The sequence below is a fragment of the Sceloporus occidentalis genome, unplaced genomic scaffold, assembly GCF_023333645.1.
Source record: "Sceloporus occidentalis isolate IW3139 unplaced genomic scaffold, rSceOcc1.0.p SCAF_1, whole genome shotgun sequence".
NCBI classification, from domain to species: domain Eukaryota; kingdom Metazoa; phylum Chordata; class Lepidosauria; order Squamata; family Phrynosomatidae; genus Sceloporus; species Sceloporus occidentalis.
The window spans coordinates 163,304,128-163,331,654 of record NW_028316981.1 but is presented as its reverse complement, the minus strand read 5'-3'; the positions used below and the strand labels follow the sequence as shown (position 1 = coordinate 163,331,654).

The following is a 27,527-nucleotide window of genomic DNA, read 5'->3' as shown; positions in this document are numbered from 1 at the left end:
CATTTGCATTCTTGAGGACGCAGGCATATACATATTTTAATTGCAGTACAAAATGTCAATGTAAGTCACTGTTTATGCACATCTGGCTTTTTATACTAAATTTTGGCCTGTTAATTGAAAATAATAATATTAGTAAGAATCTTTGTGACACTTTAATTCAATTTGGACTTCAGGAGGGAAAAAAGAGAGACCGTGATCAAATTTCTAGGCAGTGTACAGTTCTTTTAGAATATCCATGTTTTGAATGAATAGTGGCAGGTAAGACTTTTACTAATGCCCCGTGGTGACACTCAGATCGTTTTCACCAGTTTACCAGAACTGGTTGCTGCAATTCTTAAAAGACACAGAGGCCAGAGAGGTTAAAAAGGAAGCCAATTGAAGTGGGGGAAGAGGAGGAAGAGACCAGAGAAGACAAGGACAGAGAAGCCAGAAAGTAAGAGGGAGGGAAGGACTGGATGCTCCAGAGCCACGGGGAGAGTAAGAGATGGAAAGTGGTTGTTAGTTATTTGACATGACACCACTGCTAATGCCCACCAGAGATGTAGGGATATATGTGCATTTTTTCTTGCTCAGGTTTTTTTGGTGTTTTCTTTAGGTTTTAGCTTCTGATGCTCTTTTGGGTAGTGGAGGTTTTGGAGATAATTTTCACACCAGAGTTGCTTCCTGCCCCAATGCCTTTCCCACTCCCAGAACTGAAACTGCTTCCTCCAAAACTCAACCCCCCACCACTGCCACCACCATAACCAAAACCAAGTCCAAGACCTCCTCCACCTCCTCCTCCTCCAAGGCTCAAACCACTTCCAAGACCAAAACCACCTCCTCCGCCGCCGCCGCCTCCTCCTCCTCCAAAACCAAGACCAAGACCTCCTCCAAGACCACCTCCGCCTCCACCTCCACCTCCGCCACTGGAGCTCACAACAGCTGTCAAGAAAACACAAGTAGTTGCTTAGTTGTCTGTCATATAATCATTCCTATATTGTATGCACAAGAAATGGTTAGGATTGGTTTGGTTCTCTTTGGCTATTTTAGACAAGTTATCTTCTGTGAGGGACTGACATCATGGACTGAAGTATTTTTCTCAGGGGCATGTTTATGGAAGAGGTGAGGAAGATGGGTCCAGCAGTGAGGGCTGTTTCTATCTGGTTGGACAACAGAGAGATTGTAGCTGGTGGGGAATCCCCACAGCAGCTTCATCTATCATTTCCTTGTGCTAACAGGCAGCAAACCAAGTGATACGGTGATACAGGCAGCAGACAAAGAGATGCTCAGTGCTACTTAAAAAGCAGAAAATGTTTGGTTGTTTAAACAGGGATTAATGGAAAGAGCATTGCTGTGGATGAGAGCTCCACAGCATCAGGGACCGGTCTGGTTGAAGAAGGAAGGTGAAGCTATAGGAACAGTTCTTCACCTCTGTTTTGCATCTTGGGGCGAGGAGGTGGAATTCTGTGGCCAGCTGGGAGAGTGATCACAGGAAGAAGATCTGCTATCCTCCCTTTCCAGACCTTCTAGTTTAAGGCAGGTTAAGAGAGATTGCCACCCTCTTGGACAGCCTTTCCCAGTTACCACACTGCATAACTGTCTTCCCATGATGGGTGTGGGAATCTGCCTGATGAAAAGGTACCTGCCTTTACTCCGGACAAGAAACAAACAAACAAACAGATGTTTGCTATGGTTGCCAACTGGTTCTGCTGGAAGGATCTGAATTAAGAATGTATTAAGAATGGCCTAGGAATTTGTTCAGGTGTCTAATTTGAATTATATCCCTTAATAATATACTCCAGAGTTACCTAAATTTTTGAAACCTTGGGTACAAATTTACTTTTTTCTAGATTAAAAATTGAAGCTAATCCTATGCTTACCCTCCAAAAGATGCATGCATGTGAATGTATTCTCAGTCAGATCTCTGAATAATAGACCAGCATCCACCTGAGACCACTTGGTGAATCTTGTCTCCTGGACATGTTTCCTTCCCTTTGCCCAGGCAGTTAGAGATCTGGGTACTACTGCTATTTGCCATTAAATTGTCTGTGATTTACAGCAACTGTAGGAATGAGAGACCTCAAAGAGCACTGATTATTGACTGTCCTGCTCAGGACTTGCAGACTCAGAGCTGTGGTTTCCTGTAGTGGGGCCTTCCCCTTTTCCTACAGCCTTGTACTTTGCTGAGTATTATTGCTGTAAAGGGAAATAGGATCCTGCTTTCTGAGTAAAGATAACATTGGCGCGTTACAGACTGCCCGTTTGGGGCGGCCTGTAGGCGATCCTTTCCCCGCTGGATCGGGGCCTCAGCTACCAGAACGGCAGCCTCTGAGGCCCCGATCTGCTGCTTTCCAGGCCACAGGGAAGCGGCAAAAGGCCGCTTCCCTGCGGCCTGGAAAGGGGTGTCCTTGGGGCTTCATGCCGCAAGGACACCCGGCGGCGGTGGGGAGGAGGAGAAAGGGGCCACTCGGCCCCTTTCTCCCTTGCATCGCTGGTGCTGCTGTGTAAAGGCGGCGCCAGTGACGCAAATCGCGGAAGGAGCTCCATTTTGGAGCTCCTTCTAGTGCCATGGAAAGGGCGCTCTATGCGCCCTCGCGTGGCACAAAGATGTCACGTCCGCTCCACCCCATTTGGAGGCGGCACATTCGTGATGTCGTAATGGCAGCCCCTATGTGTATAGGGCGCCGCCATTTTGTACATCCTGGGGACGTAATAGGGTTACGTGTGTGTCATAAGGCACGCATTTTCCCTAACCCTAGTACGTCCCCAGGACGTATTTTACGCCCGTCTGTAATGGGCCATTGTCAGTTGTAGTGTGGGGAAATCCTCCCATATCCTTACTCCTTGGGAATGGAGCCAATGCCTATATATATTGCCAGAAAAAGAGAGCCCAGTGCTGCATGGGGTTTATTCTGTGACACAGATTCTATGCATCCCGCCTTGTGGCTTAGATCCTGAGCTTGGCAAAGTTATTATTTTAGATTACAGCTTCCAGAACCCCTGAGCCAGCATAGTCAGTGAATCAGGGAATCAGGGTGTTATAATTCAAAACAAATAACTTGTTGAAGTTCTTTTTAGTTTGCCAAGGCATACCAGACCTTCTTGAGGCACAGAGTGTACTGCAAATCGGAGTCAACGAACAGGGAGGTAAATTTTCATTCAGTTCACTTTGTCACATAAGGACACAAAATAATATTTTTCCCTTCATTTTTGGTAGGAATTTTCTTTAATTTTATACTTGTTTTCTTTTTATTTTGAGACTGCTTGGTGAATTTTTTTTTCAATGCAACTCCCCCCTTTATGTCCCCAAATGTGAATTTTTTCATGATAATTAAAAAAAAAATGAAACTCAGGCACCCTTTCTATCAAGGATGATAAAACTGGAGGACATTCTTTATATCCTTATTTTAGGCATCATGTAAGTAATACATTTCACATATTCATATTGTATAACTTATTGCTGGCCAGATAGCTAACATATAAACCAAAAAAACAAGATAGCAATCATATACTTTAACAGGAAGTCAGCCTCCCCCCCAAAAAAATCAGTAGGGCTGGCTTCGGGATAGACACATATGGGATCACACAGTAAGACAACAACAACAATAAAAACTCAAGGTACTTACAAATGCTGACAGGATTAACTCCCTCTCCAAAGAGCCTATTGAAGAAGAAATTTAAAATCATTTTTTAAAAAAAGAAACTGTTTTTTGCCATGATGGCTTAGATTATGGGAGTTGTAGTTGGGAAAAGCTGTGTATGGAAGCTGGATAAGAAAGCTGGGAGTGTCAGGTGCTCTTAAGTTACTACCAACTGCTGCCTCATACAATCTTCCCACATGGCCTTAAACCTGAACTGTGTGGCAGCTCTTGCCACTACCTTCCCAGTCTGCAGCCATTTAAAAACATTGGGTGCTTGTGCTTTTCACAACTCTTTTCACATTCACCCATTCGAAATCCCTCCATGGATGGATCCAGCCAGATGTAAAGAAAAACGTCTCTGGCACAGAGTTACAAATCTGACTGGTGTTAGCCTGCTCTTGGGGACTGGCCAATGTTCTGCATGTAAAACACAAAGGTGGTACTATGAGGGAATAATATTTTCAGGTGGAAGCATAAATGGGAACTGAGAGGTAACCCATAGAGTAGTTCTTAAATAAAAATTCCCTAAAAAACAAAAACAAAAAACCTTCCTCTCTTCTCTCCTGGAAGAGAGGCTTGATAAACCGAATCCAGTTTATCTGATTTGCTTATGATCTTCTTTTGGGCTTTTCTAGGCCTTTACACATGAAGAGTATAAATGACCATTTTATATCTTTGCTCCCTACATTCTGGTACTTTGATCAGTCCTCCCATATTGTCTCACCACCAGTTGCAGTCTGCTACATCATTATTCATTCTTCCCACTACATCATGGGAAAGATACTCAAAACTTGCCCCTTTTTTCTTTCACCTTTTTCTGTTTTGGTGGGGGGCATTTTCGAGACTTATTGATTACAGTCAACTATTCCACCCCTCCCTCAGAATTTCTTTATCAAAGCAACATATTTTTTTACATTAAAATGATTTCCCATAAAACCCAGAGGGGTTTGTTTTGTTTTGTTTTTTTGCACCAATGAATTTTTCACCAAAAGGTGAAATGCAAAAAATCTCATGGAGGTTGACTATTTTCTCAGCAATATGAAAGGGATCTTATAGCATCCTTGAGACTAACTGAAAGAAAGCTGGTAACAGGAGCTTTCGTAGACTTGAACCTACTTCCTTACATTGCGTGTTTACAGTAAAAAATCCAGAGCCAGATCTATGTATGTCAGAAGTTCAATTCAAATTTAGAATCTTGTGGGTATGTAGATAAGGTGACAAATTCAATTGTAATGATCATTAGGGGACAAAGGCAGGAGGAAGGCTGTTGCATAAAACCAAGGAGAGTAGAGAACCATATAAAGATCCCTTTGCATATTGATTTTCCACACTAACACAGCTATGTCTTCCTTTTCTCAACAGAGTGTCTAGATGTGCCCAGACATCTGTTTTCATTGAAGATGACAGAATTTGAAAGTATACTTTGCCTCCCTGTTATAAACCTGCTTCTTATGACCTAGGCTTACCTGCTCTCTTCTCCTTCCAGCAGCTTTCTGTAGGTGGCGATCTCAATATCCAGGGCCAGCTTGACGTTCATGAGCTCTTGGTACTCCCGCAATAGGCGGGTCATTTCTTCCTTAGCTTTCTGTAGACCCTCCTCCAGTTCAATAAGCTTGGCTCTGGCATCTTTGAGAGCCAATTCACCCCGATCCTCAGAATCTGCAATAGCCGTCTGCAGATTGGCACACTTAAAAAGAGAGCGGGTCTGATTAAATTATTTGTTCCCTTTTGTCATTCATCTTTTTGCAGTCATCATCACTGTCTTTGTTATTGTAATTTACTGATGTTTTACCCTTGAAGAATTTAGATTGCAGTCTTATCTATCAGGGACTGAAGTCTATCAAATTTACTCCTGAGTTAACATGTATAGGATATATCATTTTCACATGCAGTTTCTGTTCTTTGTGCCCTTTCACACTGTACAATTATAGTGCTATGGATTCCACTTTAACTTCTGTGACGACATCCTATGGAATCTTAGGATTTGCAGTTTAAGGAGGGGCATTTCCAATTCGTATCCAGAGAGCTTTAGTGCCTCATCAACCTACAAATCCCTGGATTCCATAGCAAGCAGCCATGGCAGTGAAAGTAGATTCACAGTGCTTAAGTGTGATATAATATAAAAATGTCCTTTGGGGTTTTTTTTGTCTTTGCTCCAATGTGTTGCTATAAGAAATTTACTTAATTTCTTCCTTTCTTTCATATATACATGCACACACATACACATATACTGACACACATTTATAGATATCAGTGTGCAGTGTCAGTATGTTCCTTTCCACTAACAAACACCACCATTGAGAGCTCTGCTGGATCAGAATAGGAGTCCAGCTTTTTTCCAGCAATGGTCACCCAAAAATTCTCATTTCCTGATGTTAATCAACAAAATCCTGCCAATGGTGTCAGTTGCAGACAATCTCTTCCAGAGAAACTGTAACAAGTGGGTCCCCTATGAATTAACATGTTTTTCTGCTACACACTGTGCTGAAAACACAGTGTCAGTCATAGATTTTCATACCTGGTTCCTGGCATTTTCAATTTCTGAGCGTATCCTCTGAATCATCCTATTGAGCTCTGAAATTTCTCCTTTAGTATTTCGTAGGTCATCACCATGCCTTCCTGCAGTAGCTTGGAGTTCCTCAAACTACAAAAGCAGAATGGAAGTAAACATAGGGAGAGAAAGGATGAACAGCCTCCGTCAGTCGATAATTCCATTAGAGGACTTGTGCTGGATTATGACCTTTGTGACCTAAACTGAAAATGCAGATTTAAATAACTGCTTATTCAGTTTCTACTTGCCCACTCTATTTCCCATTCTATGAAAACACAGAAAACATTTCTGCACAATTCTGCACAATTTTCAATCCCTGTTTATTTGGGGGGTGGGGGTGGGGGGAGGAATTAATATGTGTTTTTTCTGCACAGATGTTTTGGGGGCCAGGAAAACCATGTATTGTATGCAAAACTATACTGATGTCTGTGTTTAAAAAAACCAGGTTTTACACATATGAGCAAACATACATGTAAGAATACTACATCTGATTTTTCTGTGGAGCAATCTGTGAATTTGCACAATTTTTGTAGAATTCATACAATTTATACAGATCCATGGATTCCTGCATAGAAAAGCCATATGTAGTTTTCCTGAATATTTTTGTTCTTTAAAAACAGTATTTTTTGGTGAAAGAATCTAGATTTTGCACAAAGATTCCTTTCTGGGCCCCAAAATGTTTTCTGCATAGGAAAACAATGTGGATGTTTGTGCCAATTATTTTTTTGCAGTGAAGTCCTAAACTGTAAAGAATCCTGTTATTTCTTTTTCATCAACAAGGCATCAGGCGTTGAAGCTCTTTTTTCATAAAGGGTGCAAATATTAATGAGTGTTACATCCCTAAACTATACATGATATTAAATATACCCCTGCATTAAACAACAATAAAAAACATAGGAAAACTTAGGGCTGTATATGTATGTGTAATAATTATTTGATTCAAAACAAATGAGGAACAGATGCTTAATCCTTTTCCATCCTGATGGGGTCCCTATCCAGATGGGTTGTTGAAAACATCTGTTTGCATTTAAGTGAAATTCTCCACTAATGCAGATGTAAGATATCATGGCTAGTGCTCATCAACACAGGTTCAAGACAAGAGGAAATTGAGGGTTTCAGAGAGGAAACCTTTCTCTCTCACACACATCCCTATCCAGCATAAAAATACAGAGAAAGAAAGAGATAAAACGAATGGTAAAATTTCACAACTGGAATTCAAATGTTTATGTTTTGAAAAAAATTGATTGAAATTTTGACACTGAGGGATACATAGTCTTAAAGAAATCCAGGATTCATAGAGCTATCCATGGTCTTTCATGTGTGCACAGAGTCTTTTCAATCCTTCACATTGCAGCCAATTTGAACCCCCTCCCCATACACACATAGATGATCCTGAAAGTTGGGAGAACCTTTCAGATGTTAAGCAAGAGGACTTCAGGACAGAAATGTTATCAGCACTCCAAGCATGTGGGGAAAAATTATGTGTCTGCATCTGCATATTGACTTATAAATATCCTGATCTAGCTCTCCACAGGCCATTAAAGCAAAAGCATCTGCTCATCAAATGCAGCACTTTCATACCCCAGCTTTTGCATCCACATTTAGAAATAGTGGACAGATCTCAAACTCCAAAGGATTTTAAATTGGGGGTCAAATTCAAAGGCTGTGAATTGGGTATTTGTGGTCAAGTCTACATTAGCAGAAGTGGCAAGAAAGTTGTTGAGTTTTTTTTTTTTTTAAAAAAACTAAGTTAATTTCAGCCCCACCTTTTAGCTTTACACTGTTCAGTGTAATTGTCCACATACTCGGACTGGCAACAGCTCTCCAGCATCTCAGGCTCAGACAGACCTTTCCCATCACTTGCTATGTGATGCTTTTGACAGGAGATGTTTGGGACCAAGCCTTGGACCTTTTGCAGGCAAAGCAGCTGCTCTACCATTGAAGAATGTCCTGTTCCCAAAATTTTTTGAACAGTTCCCCTCCTCATAATCCTTCAATAACCTTACAAGATTGTTTTGTGCTGCCTCCTGAAGAGGCATGCCTGGACAGCCTTGGTAATGGCAGGCCTCATAGGAGGAAGAAAAAAGAACTGTTTTCCATTCTGGGCAGAATATAGTGGGAGCAGCGGGGATGTGTGTCACCTTCTCAAAGACCAGGAGAAACCTGTCAAATTTTGTGTGACTTTAAATGTGGCCTAGCAACATCAGAGCATGGTCAAGGAGGCAAAAGTTGTTAATGAGGAAAAATATCCAAGCTAACAAAGGCTGTAGATGTCTGCTTTTGCCTGAGCTTACTGTGGAGGGCAAGATTCAGTTTGCAGCAATGGAAGCAAGGAGAAAGAGCATGGAGGAGAGAGAAACAGGGATATTTTAAAAGCAGTTGAAAAAGTAGTCTGGGCAGAAGATTATGAGGACAGTTGGAGAGTATGAAATGGGCTTGCCCACCTTGTTCTGGTACCAAGCTTCCGCTTCTGCTCGGCTCCTGTTGGCAATGTCTTCATATTGAGCTTTCACATCAGAGACAAGGCCATTCAGGTCCAAGTCCCGGTTGTTATCCATAGAGAGGATGACAGCAGTGTCAGACATCTGTGCCTGTAACTGAGCCAATTCCTAGAAAGTGTAGAAATGGAGAATTAGGATGAGGAGAGAAGTTTGAAATGCACACATAATTTTACACTCAATTTTGGGACTGGAAAAGAAGGTCCGCTTTTTGTTTGTTTGTTTCTAGCATCACACAGAAGTGTGTGAAATATTTACCTGTGTAGCAATCAGCACCATATGGTGGTAGTTGCTATGTGCCTTCAAGACATTTCCTACTTCAGGAGACTCTATCATGGGGTTTTCTTGGCAAGATTTGTTCCAAGGCAGTTTGATTTCCTCTGAAGTGTGACTTGCCTAAGATCGCCCAGTGTGCCTTCATGGCTCAGCCAGAGATTCGATCCAATCCCTGGTTTTCAGACTCCAGAGTTGTAGCCCAATGCTCATACAATTACACCACACTGGCTCATCACATGGGAGAGAAGCAGTTTTAAATATTCAAAATTTGGCATGTGCTCAGAGTCAGCTTGTCATGTTTTCATGTCAAGATATTGCTTTGGAAACTGGAGTTTAAAACTTAAAACATGTCTTCCTGATGACTTTTACGGCATTTTAAAGTCAGTCTCCTCCTCCTCCTACACCTCTCCATAGTGAAAAGGGCTGTGACCAGATAACCAGTGTGGCCACTCAGTCTGTGGTCCAGGTACTAATGCTGAGTGGATGGTCAACTTCAAGGCTCTGCACTACTCTCCTTTGCTACAAACATTAACTCTTCAAATCAAGATTTGGCGTGGATGGAGGAATGTGCTCTATAATGTGTTGGCATCCTGGCTAGACACCAGTCATGTCAGTAGGGACTCCTTTGCCAGAGGCCTTCCAAGAGTTGGCCTTAAAGAAGCATTATTCATATACTACAGTGTGAGAGGAGAATGGAAGGCTGACCTGTGTACTTGTTCATACTAGAATTTGATTCCGGATTAAAAAGCAGGGTTTAATTTCCTCAATATTAGTCAAAGAGTATAAGAAGACTTAATACCGCCTCATAGAGGGCCCTCAGGAAGTTGAGTTCATCAGTTAGGGAATCCACTTTGGCTTCCAGCTCCACTTTGTTCATGTATGCTGCATCCACATCCTAAAAAGACAGTAAAAATCAAATTAGTTTAGATTTCACTGGGTGAAACACTTATACTTTGATACATTCAGGATTACATTATAAAAGACAGCAAGCCTAAAATATATTTTAAAAATGTTTCACCCTGGAAAAGAACAATTTTGTCTGCACAGGATGAATGGACAGTAGTTTTTTTTTAACCAGCAGCAGAGAAATGACCTTTCTCCTTTTCTGACTCTGACCATGGGCCATCCATGGCACTGCCTCAACCAGTACCCAAGGCCAACACATTCAGCTACTATTGCCACCCCTTTCTCATACATCTCAAGCTTACAAATGGAAGACCAGAGGCAGTTTTATACCAAGGTTCATGTGGTGCCTCACATAAATCACTCAAAAATACAGAACTAATGAGATGTTTTTTCAAGATCATCCTGAGCAAAAACTACCTATGGTCATGAAAAAGGAGGGTTCTGGAGAAGGAGGGACTATCCCACCATTACACCAAGCCACATGCCTGCATGTATGTCCTTCACAACTGCATGGTTTGTGCATGCAGTTATCTCAGAGTGGTTTCAGATGAGGCTTTTATCATGTAATTGTTTGGCCTTGTTCACTGAATTTTATTAGGGTTTCACATGATGGAATTCTTCACACTTAACCCTCCCTTTCTCTTCTACTGCTTCTTTTCTCTCTTCCATGCTGCAGAAAAAATGCAAAGGAAAAAATGCTGAACAGATTCACAGAACCTTGGGCTTGTCAGCATGAACACTCCTTTGTCTGCTTTCTAAATCACTATGAAATATACCAAGAGATGCACCCAAGATTGTGACTTCTGTTTCTGAATAAAATATGCTGAATACTTCTTGGATGCAAGAATTACTGCTAATATTTCACATCTAGTCAGAGTTACTCTGAATACAGAACCTTGGGGGCATTTCAAATAATAGAGCAGGCTGTTAACTTTCCATGAATACCACTTCACCTTCTTGAGCATAACAAACTCATTTTCAGCAGATGTACGCCGATTGATTTCCTCTTCATATCTATGGGAGCAAAAATAAAACATTACTTGTCTCTCCTTCATTGGGCAAAGAATAACAAAAGTATGATCAGCTATTCTTTTGAGGGAGCTTACATTATCAGTGGTCACATGAGTGACAACTTTGAAAAGAGACTTTTTTGTGGTAGCACCTTAAATCAGAAAGGCTACTCACCTTGTACTTAATTTGCTGAATTTTAGAAACACACACTGTTCATGCTTTTAATGTTTAGCCTATTTATGCTGCTGGCTTTTATGATGGAGGGGTTGAGGACCACAAAAACAGTCTTGGAGGACTACACATTTCCCACCTCTAATTTCATACTACTGTACCTTTCAACATTTCACAGATTAAACCAGGATAGGTGCTGTCAAGCCACCTTATACTATGTTCAAGATAGCAAAGGTTAATAGTCAGGAGGAGCACACAAGCTGTTAATCATGTGTGACTTAGCTCCTGTTTGCATGGCCAAAAGGCCTGTTTTCCCCCCTATTCTGGTGTCATCCTATTTGAATGACACGTGTCATTTCTCAGTTCTTCTGCAAGCAGTGAGGACAACATCCAACATGTTCCTCACCAGAACTTGAGTATAAACCAGTTAACATGCATTTTTTAAAAGTTACCTGTTACTCTAGAGCTTCCAGGAAGATCCAGAGACCTCTGTTCCCACCCCATAGCATTCATCTGCACAGGTATCCTGCTAAGCCACCTAGCATATCTGCTGCAGGTTACTCACTCTGAGGTCAGAATGAGATGACCAATCTTGTGATCATTGCTGGGTGCCCCTCCGTTCTTTCACTGTGGTATCTCTCTGTGCAGGGCTTTCTGCAGAGCTGCTTGGTGGATCTGCTGCCACAGCTGGTCACTCACTTCTGAAGTCAGAATGAGGCACCCAGCAATGATCACAAGGTTGGCCATGTCATTCTGGCCTCGAGTTCTGGTGAGGAACATGCTGGATGTCATCCTCACCGCTTACACAAGAACTGTAGTTTGGGACATATGTCTTTCAAACAGGATGACACCAGAACAGGGGGGAAACAGGCCTTTTGGCCCAAGGAGACAGGGCCTAAGTCACACATGATTAAAAGCACAGCAGGGCTCAAACTGAGACTGTTAAGAGATGAAAACATTCAAACCCTGGGGCCTGGAAAGACAAATCTATCAGCTTTGGTTTCTTCTACATTCAGATTTACTGGTAATGTGTTTTTGTTGTTGTTGTTGTTGTTTTAAATATCAGTGTAATAGTGAAGATCCTAACAAATTTTTGGTAAATTCATATCAAAACCCAATGAAATTCTCTCCCCCATTCCATGAAGAGAAACAATAATTTGCTTGCAAAGCAAATTCATTTCCCAGATGACTCAAGCAAGTGAGGCAATACACAAGCTCCAGAAGAAGGCAGTAAAATCCCCAAATCTCATTAGCCAATTTGACCTGGAGGAAAACTCTCACATTAATTCCACCTTTTATTGAGAAGTCTCATTGTCCCAGTATGGTGTGTCCTGAGATAGCAGTCCAGGTTGTGTCATACAGGTTATAGGAGTTTCCCTTGGCAAACTGGCTTATTACTTGTCACACACCTCACTACCTTTCATTAAATCCCCACATCATCTGTCGGAATCCAAGACTGGCCCTATCATTAGATACCATGAGAAGGTGTGCACAGGTAACTGACTATGAGGTACCATTGTTGATCTTATTAATCAAAAACACATATACCTCCCTTTTCAGTCCTTTTCAGTTTGCAATGTTTGCTTTCAGTTATCAGAAACAATCCACCATAATAATATATACAGCATTATAAAAGTTAGGTATTTCCCCTCCCCCCCATCTGCCACTTCTATCTGTCTCTGTCTCTGTCTCTGTCTCTGTCTCTCTCTCTCTCACACACACACACAATGGCAAATTGGCATAAATTCTCAGTGGCAGCTGGTACTTCCATAGTTTGACCATTAAATGAGTTATCCAAGGCCCTTGAGATGTGTGTGTGTGTATGTGTGTGTTAATGTTCAACACCTTGGTTAGCTTCTTTTGAGTTCAAACTAAAACCCAGAGCAAATTCACCATGGCGTCTTCTCCTTCAAGAAATTCCAGTGCCTGTCTCCCATCACCACTTCTACCATGCCTATTACACCATTAATGAAGCCATACTGTTATATTTCATACAACATCATAGGTGCTCAAGCACATGACCAAAACCAACAAAAAAGAAAACAGAGAAAGAGACAACATGGGGCATGGTAAAATCCAGATGCTCAAATCTAGGGATTACTAGTCTGCAGATTCAGTGACAGACTGTGCTTGCGTCTTTTTTGAAATGGGGAACATGGGGGAAAAGGTAGCCAAATTGACTACTCTAGCAGATTTTAGAGGGCAGAGCGACACAGTGACACAACATGTCTAGATCATGATTTACTAGATCCTGGTTTGACTCACCTTTAAAAATGTTCCCAGAGTGCAATCAGTACATGCTGAAGCATTCCCTTCAACTGGTCTCACCCAGCAAAAATCACTGAAAATGTTGATTAGTGTTGATTTCACCACATCAAAAATGAATGGCTGTATGACTCAGTGATGAGTCAGTAGCCAATTCCCACTGTTTCTTAGTATTGTTATTAGTAATAATGGTGTCTATACAATGCTTTCTCAGCATTCCCTGATATTAATCAACATGACATTTTTATTATTTTTTTAAAGTATGTTGAGACAGTTGGGAATGGGATGGGAGAGTTCTTTGTTTATGTAGTCCAGAGATATTGAAAAATATTTTGGTAAATTTACCTGTCAGGAGCATTACTACTTTTTGTTTTGGGGCAATAGAAAAGCAGAAATCTATTCTATTGGTTTTTCAGAAATTTGGGTATTATTTCAGCAGCTAATAAAACAAAAGAAATGTTTCTGTACTGGTAAATGCCAAAATCATTTTAATTTCTTCAAAGGTAATTAATCAAAAGTCATCTCTATGGTACAGTGCAATCTGAATAAAATAATTTTCTGTTTTTGGTCCACATCTTTTTTTTCCCCTTTCCTTTTCTTTTGGCAGTAGCTGCTGCTGCTGCTGCTAGATTCTTCTTGATTTGTCTGCGGCCTTTGACACTGTTGATCACTGTCTCCAGGTTGATTTACTTTCTGACCTTGGGTTCTCCGACTCTGCTCTCGACTGGTTTAAATCTTACTTGTCAGACAGATCTTTTGCAGTGGTCATGGGTGGTCAGACTTCGTCCTCTGTTCCCCTATCTGTTGGAGTTCCCCAGGGCTCTGTCTTGGGTCCCCTTCTGTTCTCTCTATACACACTGTCCCTAGGTAAACTCATCAGTTCTTTTGGTTTCTCCTATCATCTGTACGCCGACGACACTCAGCTGTATCTGTCCACCCCTGACCTTTCGACGGGGCTTGAACAGCAAGTTTCTTCTTGTCTGACTGCCATCTCTCAGTGGATGCGGCTTCGGCGCTTGAAGCTCAACATGTCTAAGACTGAACTTCTTGTCTTTCCACCTAAACCCACCCTTCACTATTCCTTTTCTGTTTCTGTCAACGACACTTCTATTCAACCGGTTCATCAAGCCTGCAGTCTTGGCTTCATTTTTGTCTCTTCTCTGTCATTTATTCCCCAGATCCAGGCCACCGCCAAGGCCTGTAGATTCTTTCTCCACAACATTGCCAAGATCCATCCATTCCTCTCAGCCTCTACTGCCAAGACTCTGGTCCATGCCCTAGTGGTTTCGCGACTAGATTATTGTAACCTCCTTCTGACAGGGCTTCCTCTTTCACACCTCCATCCTTTAATCTCTGTCCAGTATTCAGCTGCCCGTATTGTCACATCCGCTTGCCGCTTTGACCATGTTTCACCTCTTTTATCCTCCCTTCATTGGCTCCCCTTCCCCTTCCGCATCCGGTACAAGCTTTTGTTATTGACTTTCAAAGCCCTCCATGGATTGGCCCCTCCTTACTTATCTGACCTTCTTTCTCCTTACATTCCTACTTGCACCCTCCGCTCTGGTAGTCACAGTGTAGGACTACCACTGCCCCCTCCCGAATTCGTCCTTTCTCGCTTGCTGCCCCTTACTCCTGGAACCTTCTTCCCCCACATGCACACCTCATCACTTCTCTACCCAGTTTCAAAACTGAGTTAAAGACTATATTGTTTAGAGAAGCATTCCCAGAGGTGAGCCCCTCTCTGACCCAGGAAGCCTCCTTTTAAGCATCCATTAAGAAGCCAAGCCCTTTCTCCAGTCCATCTGCCATGGTCCAGGCCTCGGAGGTGGAGAAGAACTGCTGGACCTGATCCCATTCCCCACCACCACTCCCTTCTCCTTTTGTGTCGTGTCTTCTTAGATTGTAAGCCTGAGGGCAGGGAACCACCTAACTAAAAGATTGTATGTACAGCACTGTGTAAATTTACAGTGCTATATAAATAAAGGTTAATAATAATAATAATAATAATAATAATAATAATAATAATACAGAGTTAACATTCTACTTGGATCTTAGAAAGATTATTTTTTAAGACTAATCTATGTTGTCTGGAGATTCTCAGTGTTGTAGTTCAAATACGATAAACTAAATTGCCCTTTCCTGAAGTATATATAGGCACATTCTAAACACATTTGATGCATGAGTTGTACGAATGTGTTCAAATGCATTCATTCTCCTTTATACTTCTGTGTGAAGCCTCTTAGCTCCAGAGGACATCTTTGAATCTATGTTGGATCACATTAAGGTAGGCAATATCATGGTCATTTGCTATGTTTATTCTCTGCCACCCCAACTCAGTTTCTCTCTCTTCCATACACACACACACACACACACACACACACACACACACACACACACACACTTCTTATCTTAAAATGACAGATAGAACTCCTAGCTATCAGATATTCACTTACTTGGTCTTGAAGTCTTCAACAATATCCTGCATATTCTTCAGCTCACCATCCAGTCGGCCTTTCTCATTGATCAAACCACTGAGCTGTCTCCTTAGGTTATTGATGTAGGCCTCAAAGAGTGGATCAAGATTGCTCTTGTTAGAACCAGATTTCAGTCCTTGATCCTGCAAAAGGGCCCACTTGGTCTCCAGAACTTTGTTCTGCTGTTCCAGGAAGCGGACCTGAAAGACAGGGAAACATGAAGCTACCTTCTATCTCCAACACAATATTAGCTTCCTCAACAATAAAAAAAGGATTCTGTTCTAGCAGTGCTAACTGGGATCTTTTAACTCTATACATGTCAGTGTTTGAACCTGGGTCCTTCTGCAAGCAGAGTATGTGCTCCACTAGAAACTTTTTAAAAAGAAGGAAGGTATTTGTTTCTCTTTTGAGAAGTAAATGTAACAGAATTAAGCAGGACTTAGGGGCCTGAACAGACAGGCCAAAATAAAGCTGCTTTGGATCACTTTGGAGGTGTGCTGTTTAAATGATGCATGTGCCCTAAGAGGCGGGAAGCCATGCCAAATCCATGCTCCAGTCCTTGGAGCATGGCTTTGGCACGGCTTCTGGCCTCTTAGGACGCATGCATCATTTAAGCAGCTCACCTCCAAAGTGACCCAAAGCAGCTTTATTTTGCCTGTCTATTTGGGCCCTTACTCTCAAGAAAATGTATAAAAGACTGCAGCCTTAGGAGCTAGATGAATCCACATTTGATGTGATGAAGTCATCATGAATTAACTTCACTAAAAGTGGATGGTTTAGTCTATTTCAAATTCATTCCAGTTTTACTTATGTTCACTGAGTTTGTTTCCCCATTAATTTGTGATTATTTTTTTTAAAAAAACAAAACTATAGAAAAATTTGCACTCAAAATTTGTACTTAAATAACTACTTTGGAAAGGACTTTCTCACAGGCATTACTACCAGGTGCATTTTCTTTCCAGCCTCACAATTCTAAACATATTTTATAATAAAGTAGGAATTTCTATATAAATTCTGATACATTATGACATCATGGCCATGCCATGTCCAAACGGTGTGGCGCGGGTGTGACGTGTTCGTGCTGTCCCAGGCTGCTTGTGGCGGCCTAACAGTGGTGCGAGAAGGAGCTCCAAAACGGGGCCAAGAAAAGTGCCAGGTTGGAGCAGCAGGGGCTGCCGGTGAGGCTGCCCTGCCTCCAACCTGGCAAGAAAAGGGGTGGCTGCGGACCACCCCTTTTCTGCCATCTGTACTCCACCAAAATCTTCAAATAACAGATATTTTGTGTTATTTGACGAGAATTCTTTACATCACTAGTCATAACTTACTGCAGGGGGTGATGCTCATCTCTGTTACTAAGCCGAAAAGCCAGTGTTGTCCAAAGGTGAATCTGGTGGTCATGTGGCCAGCATGACTGCACTGAACTCTGTTACTTTCCCACCAAAGTGGTACCTTCATCTACTTGCATTTGCATGCATTGAGACTGCTAGGTTGGCAGAAGCTGGGACTGTGACAGGAGCTTACCCCATCTTGCAGCACTTGGGCCTCAAACTGCCAACCTTCTAATCTTCAGATCATCAGAAATGGCATCTTAAGAACTAAGCCACCACATCCCTTTCTGAGATCTGGGTGATTAGCAGTCAATCTCCTTCCCTCCCTCTCTCTCAATTCTAGGACCTTACAGGCTGTAAGACTGGAAGTGACCACACAGAGAGATTTCTTTGTTTTGGCTGGTCTCCTACTGGTCAATTATTTATTTGTTACTGTTGTTATGTACCTTCAAGTCAACTCCGATTTATGGTAACCTTCACATAGGATTTTCTTGCCAAATTTATTCAGAGGAGGCTTGCCATTGCCTTATTCTTAGGCTTCGAATGTATGACTTGCCCAATGTCACCCCATGGATTTCCATGGTCAAGCGGGGATTTGAACCCTAGCCTTTCAGAGTCCCGGTCAAAACTCAAACCACTTCACCACATTAGCACTTATTTCTTAGCTGGCACTATAAAATGTGACTGTTCTTTTAATTTTAAAATCAGATTTTAGTACAGGCCTACTGGCCATTTTGAGAGTTTCGCATTACAATCCCTGATCTTTATATACCAACTTTTAATAGTCAGCTCTTTTAACAGGTATATTTTTATAGACATATTTTAATAGGCAGCTCATGGCATGCAATAGGTAATTAACTCAATTGCTCCTCTAGCTCTGAAATATTTGCGGTTGGCTCTGCTTAGTAAGCCTTAGGGTGCTAGTACAAAAACATAATAGCTCCCAGTTTTCCAAAGTTTGCCCACCTACTCATCTGACTCTTTAGCTATGAACCTTTTTCTAACAAAGATTCATTGGAAGAAACAGTGGAGAACAGGACAAGAAAAAGGAAATTATTGTCCAAGTTTTGAATTAAATCTTAACATCCACTACATGAACTTGAGTTCAAACTCTGATTTTTCTTTACCAAATAAAATTTTGGGTAAAAAAAGATCTTCAAGCAACTTTATTAAGATCCATTTTGCTCACAAAAATGTTACATGTCTCTTCTATTTCTTCAATCCTCCTCACCCCTGTCCCCAGCATTCCCAGTGATGGTTGCCAGAATTGTAGCTTTCAAAGAAGATAAAGATGCTAAATGAGTTTGGTTATAATCCTTTAAAAATATTTAAAATATTGAACTTCAGTACTGAAATCCATATTAGCATCATTACTCTGATGAGTTTTTATACATCTCTGTTAAAACTGTGATTCCTATCCATCAGTTATTCCATTTGTTTCAGAACATTTTGAGTCAGACATTTCTCTCTGTCAGTATCTTTATGCCTACATATAATGACCTTTTCATGAAATAGAAGACTAAAGTCTCACCTTGTCAATGAAAGATGCAAATTTGTTGTTGAGTGTCTTAATTTGTTCCTTCTCTTCTTTCCGTACTTCTTGGATGGCTGGGTCAATTTCTAAATTGAGCGGTGCTAGGAGACTTTGGTTAATGGTCACTTCCTGGATGGTGCCAACCCCAGGTACTGCACCACCACCAAAGCCTAGGGAACTTCTAGCTGCACCAAGCCCCCCACCAAAACCATATCCTCCTCCACCACCTCCTCCACCACCAAACCCAAAGCCACTACCTCCGGCTCCTCCACCAAAACCAAATGCACTGCCAGAGCCACTACCAAAACCAAACCCTCCACCACCACCTAATCCACTGCGCAGGTTGCCACCTCTGCTGATAGAAATTCTTTTAGTACCACCAAGATTATAAAGACTCCTGCTGCCAAAGCCACCACCACCTCCACTGCCACCACTGCCAATACTGATCCTTCCAATACCTCCTCCACCACCACCACCAAAACCACCTCCACCAGCTCGAGCAAGAGAAAGTGAGCTGAAACCAGATCTATTGCCACTTGGGATGATGGCAGAGGCTGTGCTAAAACCTTTTACACCACCACCTGCTCTGATACTGTAGGACTGCCGGCTCATATTGGTGGATGGCTTCTATGAAAGAAACTGCCAGAGAAGGAGAGCTAAAGAGTGGAGCTCTGGTGGAAAAACACCTGAATCTGGCTGCTTTTATCCTTTGGAGGACATGGGCTTGGCTGCTTTCAGAGTCAGATTATCAATGCAGTGCATTTATGTTTTTGACACACCTGGAAGGCAGGTGTCTAATGGGACTTGTTTAACACTAATTGAATATAGCACACACCCAAGGAGTGACATGTTTGCTTGGCCTGGGGCCTTAAATACCCTAAAACCTGGTTGGTTATTGAATGCTTCAGAAGCTAGGCAGAAGCTCTTAAGTATTTAAAGATGGCTCTGCTTTCAACCATAAAAATGGGGGAGGGGAGCAAAATCTGCATAATGTTCTGGATCCATGAAACAGAAATGTTATATTTGAACAAGTGGAAGGCAACGAATAGTTTTGATGTTAATATTACTTTGTGTGTACCTTTGAACATTGTTGCTTCACAACTTGTTGTGTGCCTTCAAGACATTTCTAACTTATGTCAATCCTAAAACAACCCTATTATGGGTTTTTCTTTGCAAAATTGGTTTAGAGGGGGTTTGCCTTTGCCTTCCTATGAGGCTGACAGAGTGTGGCTTGTCCAAGGTCACCCTATGGGTTTCCTTGGCTGAACTTGGATTTGACCTATAGGCCTGGTACAGATTGCTGGAAAGCTGCAGTCTGGGGCCGATTTTAGGGCTGGGGATTGCAGAGTGACCACATGGTCCCAAGCCCTAGTGTGCAGCGGCAGCGCCATCATGGTGGCCTCTCATCCACACAGGGCCGCCACGATGATACAAGCGCAGCACAACATATGCACGTCACGGCACCGTGCTTGCATCATCGATGCATGACAGTGCACCAATGATGCACTCATGGTGCCCACCGCGTGCAGCAAAAAGAGACCACTTTCAGTGGGTTCTTTTTGCTACAGAGGGAGGCTGCACAGTTTGGCTGCTGCGGCGTCCATCAGGAGGAAAAATGGGCGACTCTAGCCCACCCTTTTGGGGTCATCTGTCAAGCCCCATAGTCTCCAGAGTTCAGCACTCAAATCACTACATCATCCTGGCTTTCTGCTTCACAACATCTTATATTTTGCCTTCCTAGTAAGTCTTGTTGACATTCTGTATAAAATGGCAGCATAGGAATTTGTTGTCTGCCAAAGGAGGCCCATACTCCATTTAACCAGTATTGTTGGCACTGATTGACAATGTCTGTTCAGTGTTTCAGGCAGGCACCCCCATCCCTAGACCTACTAGATATACTGGGGATTGAACATAGAGCTTCCTAGATGCTTAACATGAGCCCTGCTACCAGTAAATTCCTGGAAAAGAAAGAGAATAGGCCAAACAAACATAGGGAATACCAGATGGAGGGTGGGGAGGAGCAAGCATCAGCTCATGACATGTTCATTTTTACTTATTAAAAATATTTCTAGACTGCCATAACAATGGCAGATTAAAAAAAAAAACCTTGCTCTCCTTGTTGGTGGATTATGTGGATTATTTTTAAAAACACACACCACCCAATGAGCATTTGGACTGAACCATGAACTCGGGAAGAAAGTAAGGATGGAATTCAAGCATGTTTACTGGAATGTTAACTCAGTGGGCACTTGCTTCAGAGAAATACATTTAGGAAAGAAGCCCCAAAATGTCCTCTTATTTCTCTTCTCCAATTTCACAGTACTCTTTTTCCTTCCTGGCCGTATGTTTTATTTTTTATGGGAAATGCACCATTTCATTGCAAGTATCACTTATACTATGATTAACTCTCCCTGTGTAATCTGATCTGTCTAGGAATGAATGATCTTATGGGCAGGAAGAGTTTGTCAGTTCCCATAATGGAGTAACTGAGACAATGATGGTACTGGCTAGGAGGGTATATGTGCTTCTTCCTTAAATTTATTTCCAGTGGGGTATGTGGATAATTTATTCAGTTTTCTCCCTGGTGTAGGGACGTCTTTGAAAATTGTTCAGGGAGAAAGTTATCTCCTTAGAAACTCACCATTATCTTGTCCCCCTTCCTACCTCAATATGGCATATAGCAGTGATGGTGAACCTTTTACAGACCGAGTGCCCAAACTGCAACCCAGACAGATCTTATTTATTGCAAAGTGTCACGTCCCTCTGGCTTTCTAGTAAGAAACTTTGGCAAACTCTGTGCTAGGGCTACAGCATGTTGCCCACAGAGAGAGATCTGAGTGCCACCTCTGGAACGTGTTCCATAGGTTCACTATCACTGGCATATAGTAATGGGGAGAAGGAAATGGGAACCAAGGATCATCTGGCTATTTTCCAGTAGGCAGGCACACAATGGCTTGAATTCAGTTGGGGACGCAGACACACATAAGTATCCGTTATGCATGAAGCAGTCCATGTTGGGGGTGTTGCAGGGGATGGTATTCACTTACTACATCCACAGCATCCAAAGCAAATGCCCCTGCACATCTTATTATAAACCCACAAAGCTGCATGGAAATTCCATGCTTCCTGGCAAGCAAGCAATATTGGAGAAGCATCTGGCTACCTCTCTATAGCCAGTTTTAAATTGGAGAGTTTCAGCTACTTCTCTGATCCTGCTTCCTTCTCGTGAAGCACAAGATGGCCATGCAGGGTGGCTTTAAGTGTTTTACAGCAAACCAGGGGAGGGAGGGAGTTTGGCTCAGTCTAGCATAGGTCTGCATGCAGATATTAACACCACATCAAGGAGAAGTTGGATTGAGACCAGTGATACCATCATCCTCTAGTACCTTTGAAAGACCTCCAGCTATCAAAACATACTCTACACATACTTGCGAGAGAGACATTAAAGGGTTCCCCTCTTGGGGTTCTCAGCCCCCAGAAGCCCCCTTTTTCATTTATTTTGCCCATGTTTATTGGTATATGGTCCATCGAAAGGAAAGAATGGGGTGACAGGAAAATGATGATGATGATGATGATGATGATGATGATGATGATGATGATTTTATTCATTAATATGCTGCCTTTCTCCCAATAATGGGTCTCAAGGTGGCTAACAACACAGATAAAAACCCCGTAAAGATTAAATGAAAATATAAAATATACAATTAAGCAATCATATATTAATTTAAAAAACTAAAATGCATAAAAACAATTTAAAAACTATACACAGACCCTTCAAACTTCAAAACTAGCACTATACAGCATTAAGCACCCAGCCTCAACAGTCTATAAATGCCTGATGACACAACATTGTTTAAACCTGCTGCCAGAAGGAAAGCAAGGATGCTGTCAGACTGAAAGTGGAGTGGAATAATGGGGTGAGAGGCAGATGGAGTGAGGGGAACAATGAGGAAAAAAGAGTTGATGGGTGTGCTTATGCATGATTGTGCACCTTTGATTGTCTCTCTATGGGCCCAAACAGACAGGCCAAAATAAAGCTGCTTTGGGTCCCTTTGGAGGTATACTGTTTAAATGATGCATGCATCCTAAGAGGCTGGAAGCCAAGCCAAAGCCACTCTCTAGTTCTAAGGACTGGAGCACTGATTTGGTGCAGCTTCTGGCCTCTTAAGATGCATGTGTCATTTAAACAGCATACCTCCAAAGTGCCCCGAAGCAGCTTTATTTTGGCCTGTCTGTTTGGGCCCTATGTGTTTGTGTCCATGTGTGTATATCAGGGATGGGGAGATGTAGCCCTTGAAACCTCCTTCCAGTGCACTAAAGCCTCCAGCTGCCCCAATCTCATTTTGGAGGGGGCAGATTTTCAGATAATGGCCCCATATGCCAGAAAACTAAACACAAATGCACTGTTTTAGCTTTCCTCCCCTGGAATCCCACCAACATCTGTTTTTGACAGAAAACCAGCCCACAGTGATTGGTAGTGATGTGATATCACTTCTGGTGTGTTGTGAGGTATTATCTAGTTACACTGTGTAGATGCATTTCAGTGTGACTTCCAGCCTAGTAAAGGGATGCAGACAGCATTGGTGGTCTTGGTGGATAACCAACACCAGGATTTGGAAAGGATGAGGGTGTTCTCGTTGATTCTGCTGGGCCTTACACTGGTGATTGACCATGGTGGTATAACAGCTGGGCTAATCTGAAATATCACCATGCAAAATGGCCTTGTAGCACCTTTGAGACTAACTATGCAAAGGAAGTTATAGCATAGTCTATCACAGACTTTCATCTGAGAAAGCAGTCTATGAAAGCTTATGCTACAACTTCTTTTGCATATGCAAAAGTCTCCAAGGAGCATATTTACATGTTGACCATGATATCTTTCTGTGACACTTTGCTGGGTTTGGATCTGGAGGCACTGTTCTGTAGTGGTTTTTAGTCTCCATGGAAGAACAACTCCAAAATGTTGTGGTGGAGGATTCCTGCTCAGTGCCCTGTGCATTTGCACAACTAATGTGGCATTCCAACAGTGCCAGTTTCCCAAGACATCAGACCTAGCCACAGAACCACATGCCTTAGTTACATTCCACTTGGATGGCTGTAATGTGCTTTATGTGAGGCTTCTGTGACAGATCCGGGGTGAGGGTGGGATGTCCCATGGTGCCCTCCACCCTACTGCCCACTTATGGTTGGAGCCGGGGAACATGAATGACTACTCCCCAGCAAGCCTGGAAAGAGGAAGAGGGGGGAGAGAAAGGAGGGAGGAGTGGGGCTGGAAGGGCTAGCGAGAAGCTTAAAGGGGAGGGGAAAGGAAGACGAGAGGTCAGCAGAAGGAGATTAGGCTACTTCCCTTCCTGCCTTTGTCTAGAAGTCATTTAGACAAATACTTTTATTATCAGACAGACCTTCAGCAACCTGCTTGATTGAGTCTAACATTTCAAAAGGGGTATGTGTTACTATTTATTTATTATTAGTATGGTGTTTTAAGAATATTTAATTGGTGTTTTAGTAGTATAATTACTTTTTAATACATATAATTTATCGTGCTTTTATTGGGACCATTTACATTATGTTGGAATCTACCTTGCAAACCAGCCCTAGGATTAAGGTGGGATGTAATTCATTCTCTTTCATTTCAATCAAGACACAGCTCTATTCTCCAACAGAGGGGAATAAGTGTGGTGTTTATGAGGCTCTCTGGGGAGCTGCCAATACTTGTCTTCCAGCAACTGCCTGTTGAGGCGATTGTTTCATTCAGAAAATGATAGGACTGGGCTTCCTAACAAAAAGTTGTGTGGTTTTGGCCAAAGACTGGTCAAGATTTTTACTATACTTCCCAGCCTTCATGACCACTCCAGAAATCATTTAGCCTGCTACTCTGGATTTCAACTCATTCTTTATTAAGCTACAAATGTGACATAACTTAGGCCAGAAACAGACGGCTCTAAAGGGGCAGCATCATGGTGCCCCTTTGTGCGCTGGATCGGGGCTGCAGCAACTGCATGCTACAGCCGTGATCCGACCTTCTTCCAGCACAAAAAGGAATGGCAGAAAGCCATTTTTTGAGCTGGGGAAAGGGTGTTTTTGTTGCTGCAGCAGCATTTTTTGAGCCTCGGAGTGTAGTGGAGTCTCCCTCCTTGGAGGTCTTCAAACGGAGGCTGGATGGCCATCTGTCGGCGATGCTTTGATCTGGATTTCCTGCATGGCAGGGGGTTGGACTGGATGGCCCTTGCGGTCTCTTCCAACTCTATGATTCTATGATTCTATCTCTTTGGCGTGTGGCATCTAAACTCTGTGCTGCCAAAATGCTATCTGCCATCTGGTTGGGCGGGCGGTGTGACGCCGGCTTGGGGCGGAGTCGGGGTATGCTGTGTGCAGATGTTGCACCCCCCCCCCCATGCCACCCTGAAGACTACTCTTTTTGCTGATCTGTATCGGCAGTTAGTTACACATTTGTTGAGAAGTGGGATAAATATTGGAAGATGAACTAATTTCAAGTAACTAGTTACAGCTAGTTTGTTCCAAACTCTTCTCTGTGCTATGGCCAGGTTTGTCGGCCCTTATGCTTTGGTATGTCATATACCTTTTCTAAATGTGTTATGTCCCTGCCTTTAGTTGATCACATATGAAGTAATCATAACTGAAGATATGATCATGACTGAATTCATAGCAGAAACTGCTTATTTCACTCTCACATGCAGGCATGAATCATTTCCATTTTTTTCCTTGTGTTACATTCTAAGGTTTTGGGTTTTTTTTTTTTTTTGCATTTTTAAATGACTTCCCATATTTCAAGACTTTTTAATGAATCATTCATTTATACAAAAGAATAGAATTTGCACAAAAATAGGTTTTATACAGAAAAAGTATGGTTTCTACAAAGGAAATACCTTTCTGTTTCAAACCCACACTTTTGCAGAAATAAACTTTTCACACACAAAAAAAGTCTCCTGAAAAATCTCATGGCAATTGGCCATTTTCTCAGTGAGCTATCTTGATGCAATGAAACACTCTTTCTAGCTAACAATGAGAATATTTGCGAATATTTTTTTACTTCCCTAATCTTAAGAGGCAAGATGGACAGCAGGCGAAATAATTGCAATAGTATTGTTTGCATTAGCGGGGTTGTTGTTTCTGCAAACAGTATTTGAAATTCTTTGCATTCCATAAAAATGGCAAGTACCTGTTTAACAAGATACAGCCTGGCAAGATTCTCATATCAGTTATTTTTGTCACCTGGTTTTGTACAGAAATTGCAAATTATGGTAGAAAACCAAAGGGTGTGTTCTCTTCTCTGTGGCTATGTTTGCCAAGCATGGTTTGAGTGAATGGCTGTTCTGCCTTTAACTCTTGGATAACATGCAACATTTCAGCACCTGATGTTTGAGAGATGTCTGAGAATGAAGATAGCTAGCTAGCTAGCTAGCTAGCTAGCTAGCTAGATGATAGATAGGGTGCTTGAGAATATATATGGGTTTGTAGATATACCTACAGGTGTGTGGGTGGCATGTGTATGCATCCATATTTTAAAAGAGAAAGAGACTGAAAGAGAGAGAGATAGATGAGATACCTGAGAATATTGAGAATATTTATACCAGAAGAGGAATTTATATATATTTTTAATTTGTTACCAGATCATGACAGCTTCAGTACCTAGCACCTATAGATAAAAGGCTTTCAGGTTGAAAAACCATTTATGGTTCTTTGGAGAGCCACTCACAATTACTGAACATTTTTGCACTCCCTTGACCTTCTAGGGGAAAAGAGAAGATCATAGAGTAGATGAAGGTGATCTAATCACATGTCAACCATGAAAAATGTAATGAGATTAAGGGTGTGTGACTGATTCCCAGCAAAACAGCAGAAACTCATGCTCTCACAGTAGCCCTTGTGCAGCTCATTGTGTTCATGGTATGTGAGCAATGTGCAAAAGCTAGGAAGCATGGTCCATTTCCTCAATCATTTCTTTTCCAGGCTTGCCTCATCTTCTATTGCAAGAAATAAAATTCTACTTCACTTTTAGAGCAACAGAGGTTTCCCATTAAGCTCACGATGACTGCCTTCTGCTGAAGCCAAAATGAGTCACAGCTAGAGAAAGAAGTGTCAAGGTGTGAACTCCAAGTTCAAATCCACCCTTCTCCACAAAGTGCACTGGCCTGAAGTCTTATGAGGTAAAAAAAATCCCTCTCTTGTCTAGAATAAGAAACTGATGTAACTAGGGTTAAATACAAAATAAAAATAAGATACAACATAATGCAGTGTTCCCGCATGAAGATTTATTTACTAAAATACAGAAAACTATGGCAGTAAGCAGAAAAGCAAGCAGCTACATAGTATCTTACCATCCTGAAGTCTGAAATTTTGTCTCAACAATGTTTTCCAACCCTTTAAAGAATTCCTTCGCAAATGCAACACAGAAACCAATCCATGAAAGGTCAAATACAGCAGCCAAATCTGTGCACATAGTGTGGTAAACAAAGCCACAACCCGTCCCCCAAATCAGCTATATGGTGAATAAAAGAAGTATTGAGATTGAATCTGGCCAATGGATTCTTCTGAACAGCTGATTTGTGAGATTCCAGTTTAGAATATTGAGTTGTGTTAGTGCAGCTCAAGTCTATTTATTAAAGATCTCACTATTCATTCTGAGCCTACACACATTTCCCTAGAAGAAGAGAAAAATAGTATTACGCACTAGAGAGGAGTCTATGCTGATTTATATCTCCCTGTGCTGTAATGTACTGTGATAGTAATGTGTGAAGTGGTCCTAAATATCTGTAGCCCTACCAATGCCTTAGCCTGCTCACCAAAACCCTAAACCAGCTTTCCCTTCCTGACAGTTGAGAAAGATCTGACAAAATCATTGGGCTAAATCCAATGTTAGTCCCAGCTAGCA

General features: G+C 41.9%; 1 protein-coding gene across 7 annotated transcripts; it reads right to left on the bottom strand.

Moving 5' to 3' along the window:
- Nucleotides 1-253: 253 nt before the first annotated feature.
- Nucleotides 254-19,246, bottom strand: LOC149322610 (keratin, type II cytoskeletal cochleal-like). 7 transcript variants are annotated; one of them, XM_089508682.1, is made up of 11 exons: nt 18,844-19,246; nt 18,632-18,804; nt 15,752-15,972; nt 10,805-10,865; nt 9,745-9,840; nt 8,616-8,780; nt 6,139-6,264; nt 5,087-5,307; nt 3,606-3,640; nt 733-945; nt 254-663 (listed from the first exon to the last, which is right to left on the bottom strand). In XM_089508682.1, the coding sequence occupies exons 1-11, from the start codon at nt 19,244-19,246 to the stop codon at nt 599-601; spliced, it is 1,779 nt and encodes a 592-aa protein (XP_089364808.1). In that variant the 3' UTR covers nt 254-598. The 7 variants fall into 7 exon arrangements, with proteins under 7 accessions (XP_089364808.1, XP_089364802.1, XP_089364765.1 ...); XM_089508676.1 differs by having other exon boundaries at nt 254-816; nt 898-921; nt 18,632-19,246; XM_089508639.1 differs by having other exon boundaries at nt 254-921; nt 18,632-19,053; nt 19,093-19,246.
- Between the last annotated feature and the right edge of the window lie 8,281 nt (nt 19,247-27,527).

Bases quoted from the DNA above. Each gene is read 5' to 3' on its own strand.
- LOC149322610 (XM_089508630.1), bottom strand. From the start codon at position 19,246: ATGAGCCGGCAGTCCTACAGTATCAGAGCAGGTGGTGGTGTAAAAGGT. The intron at 8,781-9,744 runs GTATTAAGTCTT...TACACTTTCTAG, and splicing joins TGAGGGCCCTCTATGAGGCG to GAATTGGCTCAGTTACAGGC. The intron at 5,308-6,138 runs GTATGAAAATCT...TCTCTTTTTAAG, and splicing joins TTGAAAATGCCAGGAACCAG to TGTGCCAATCTGCAGACGGC.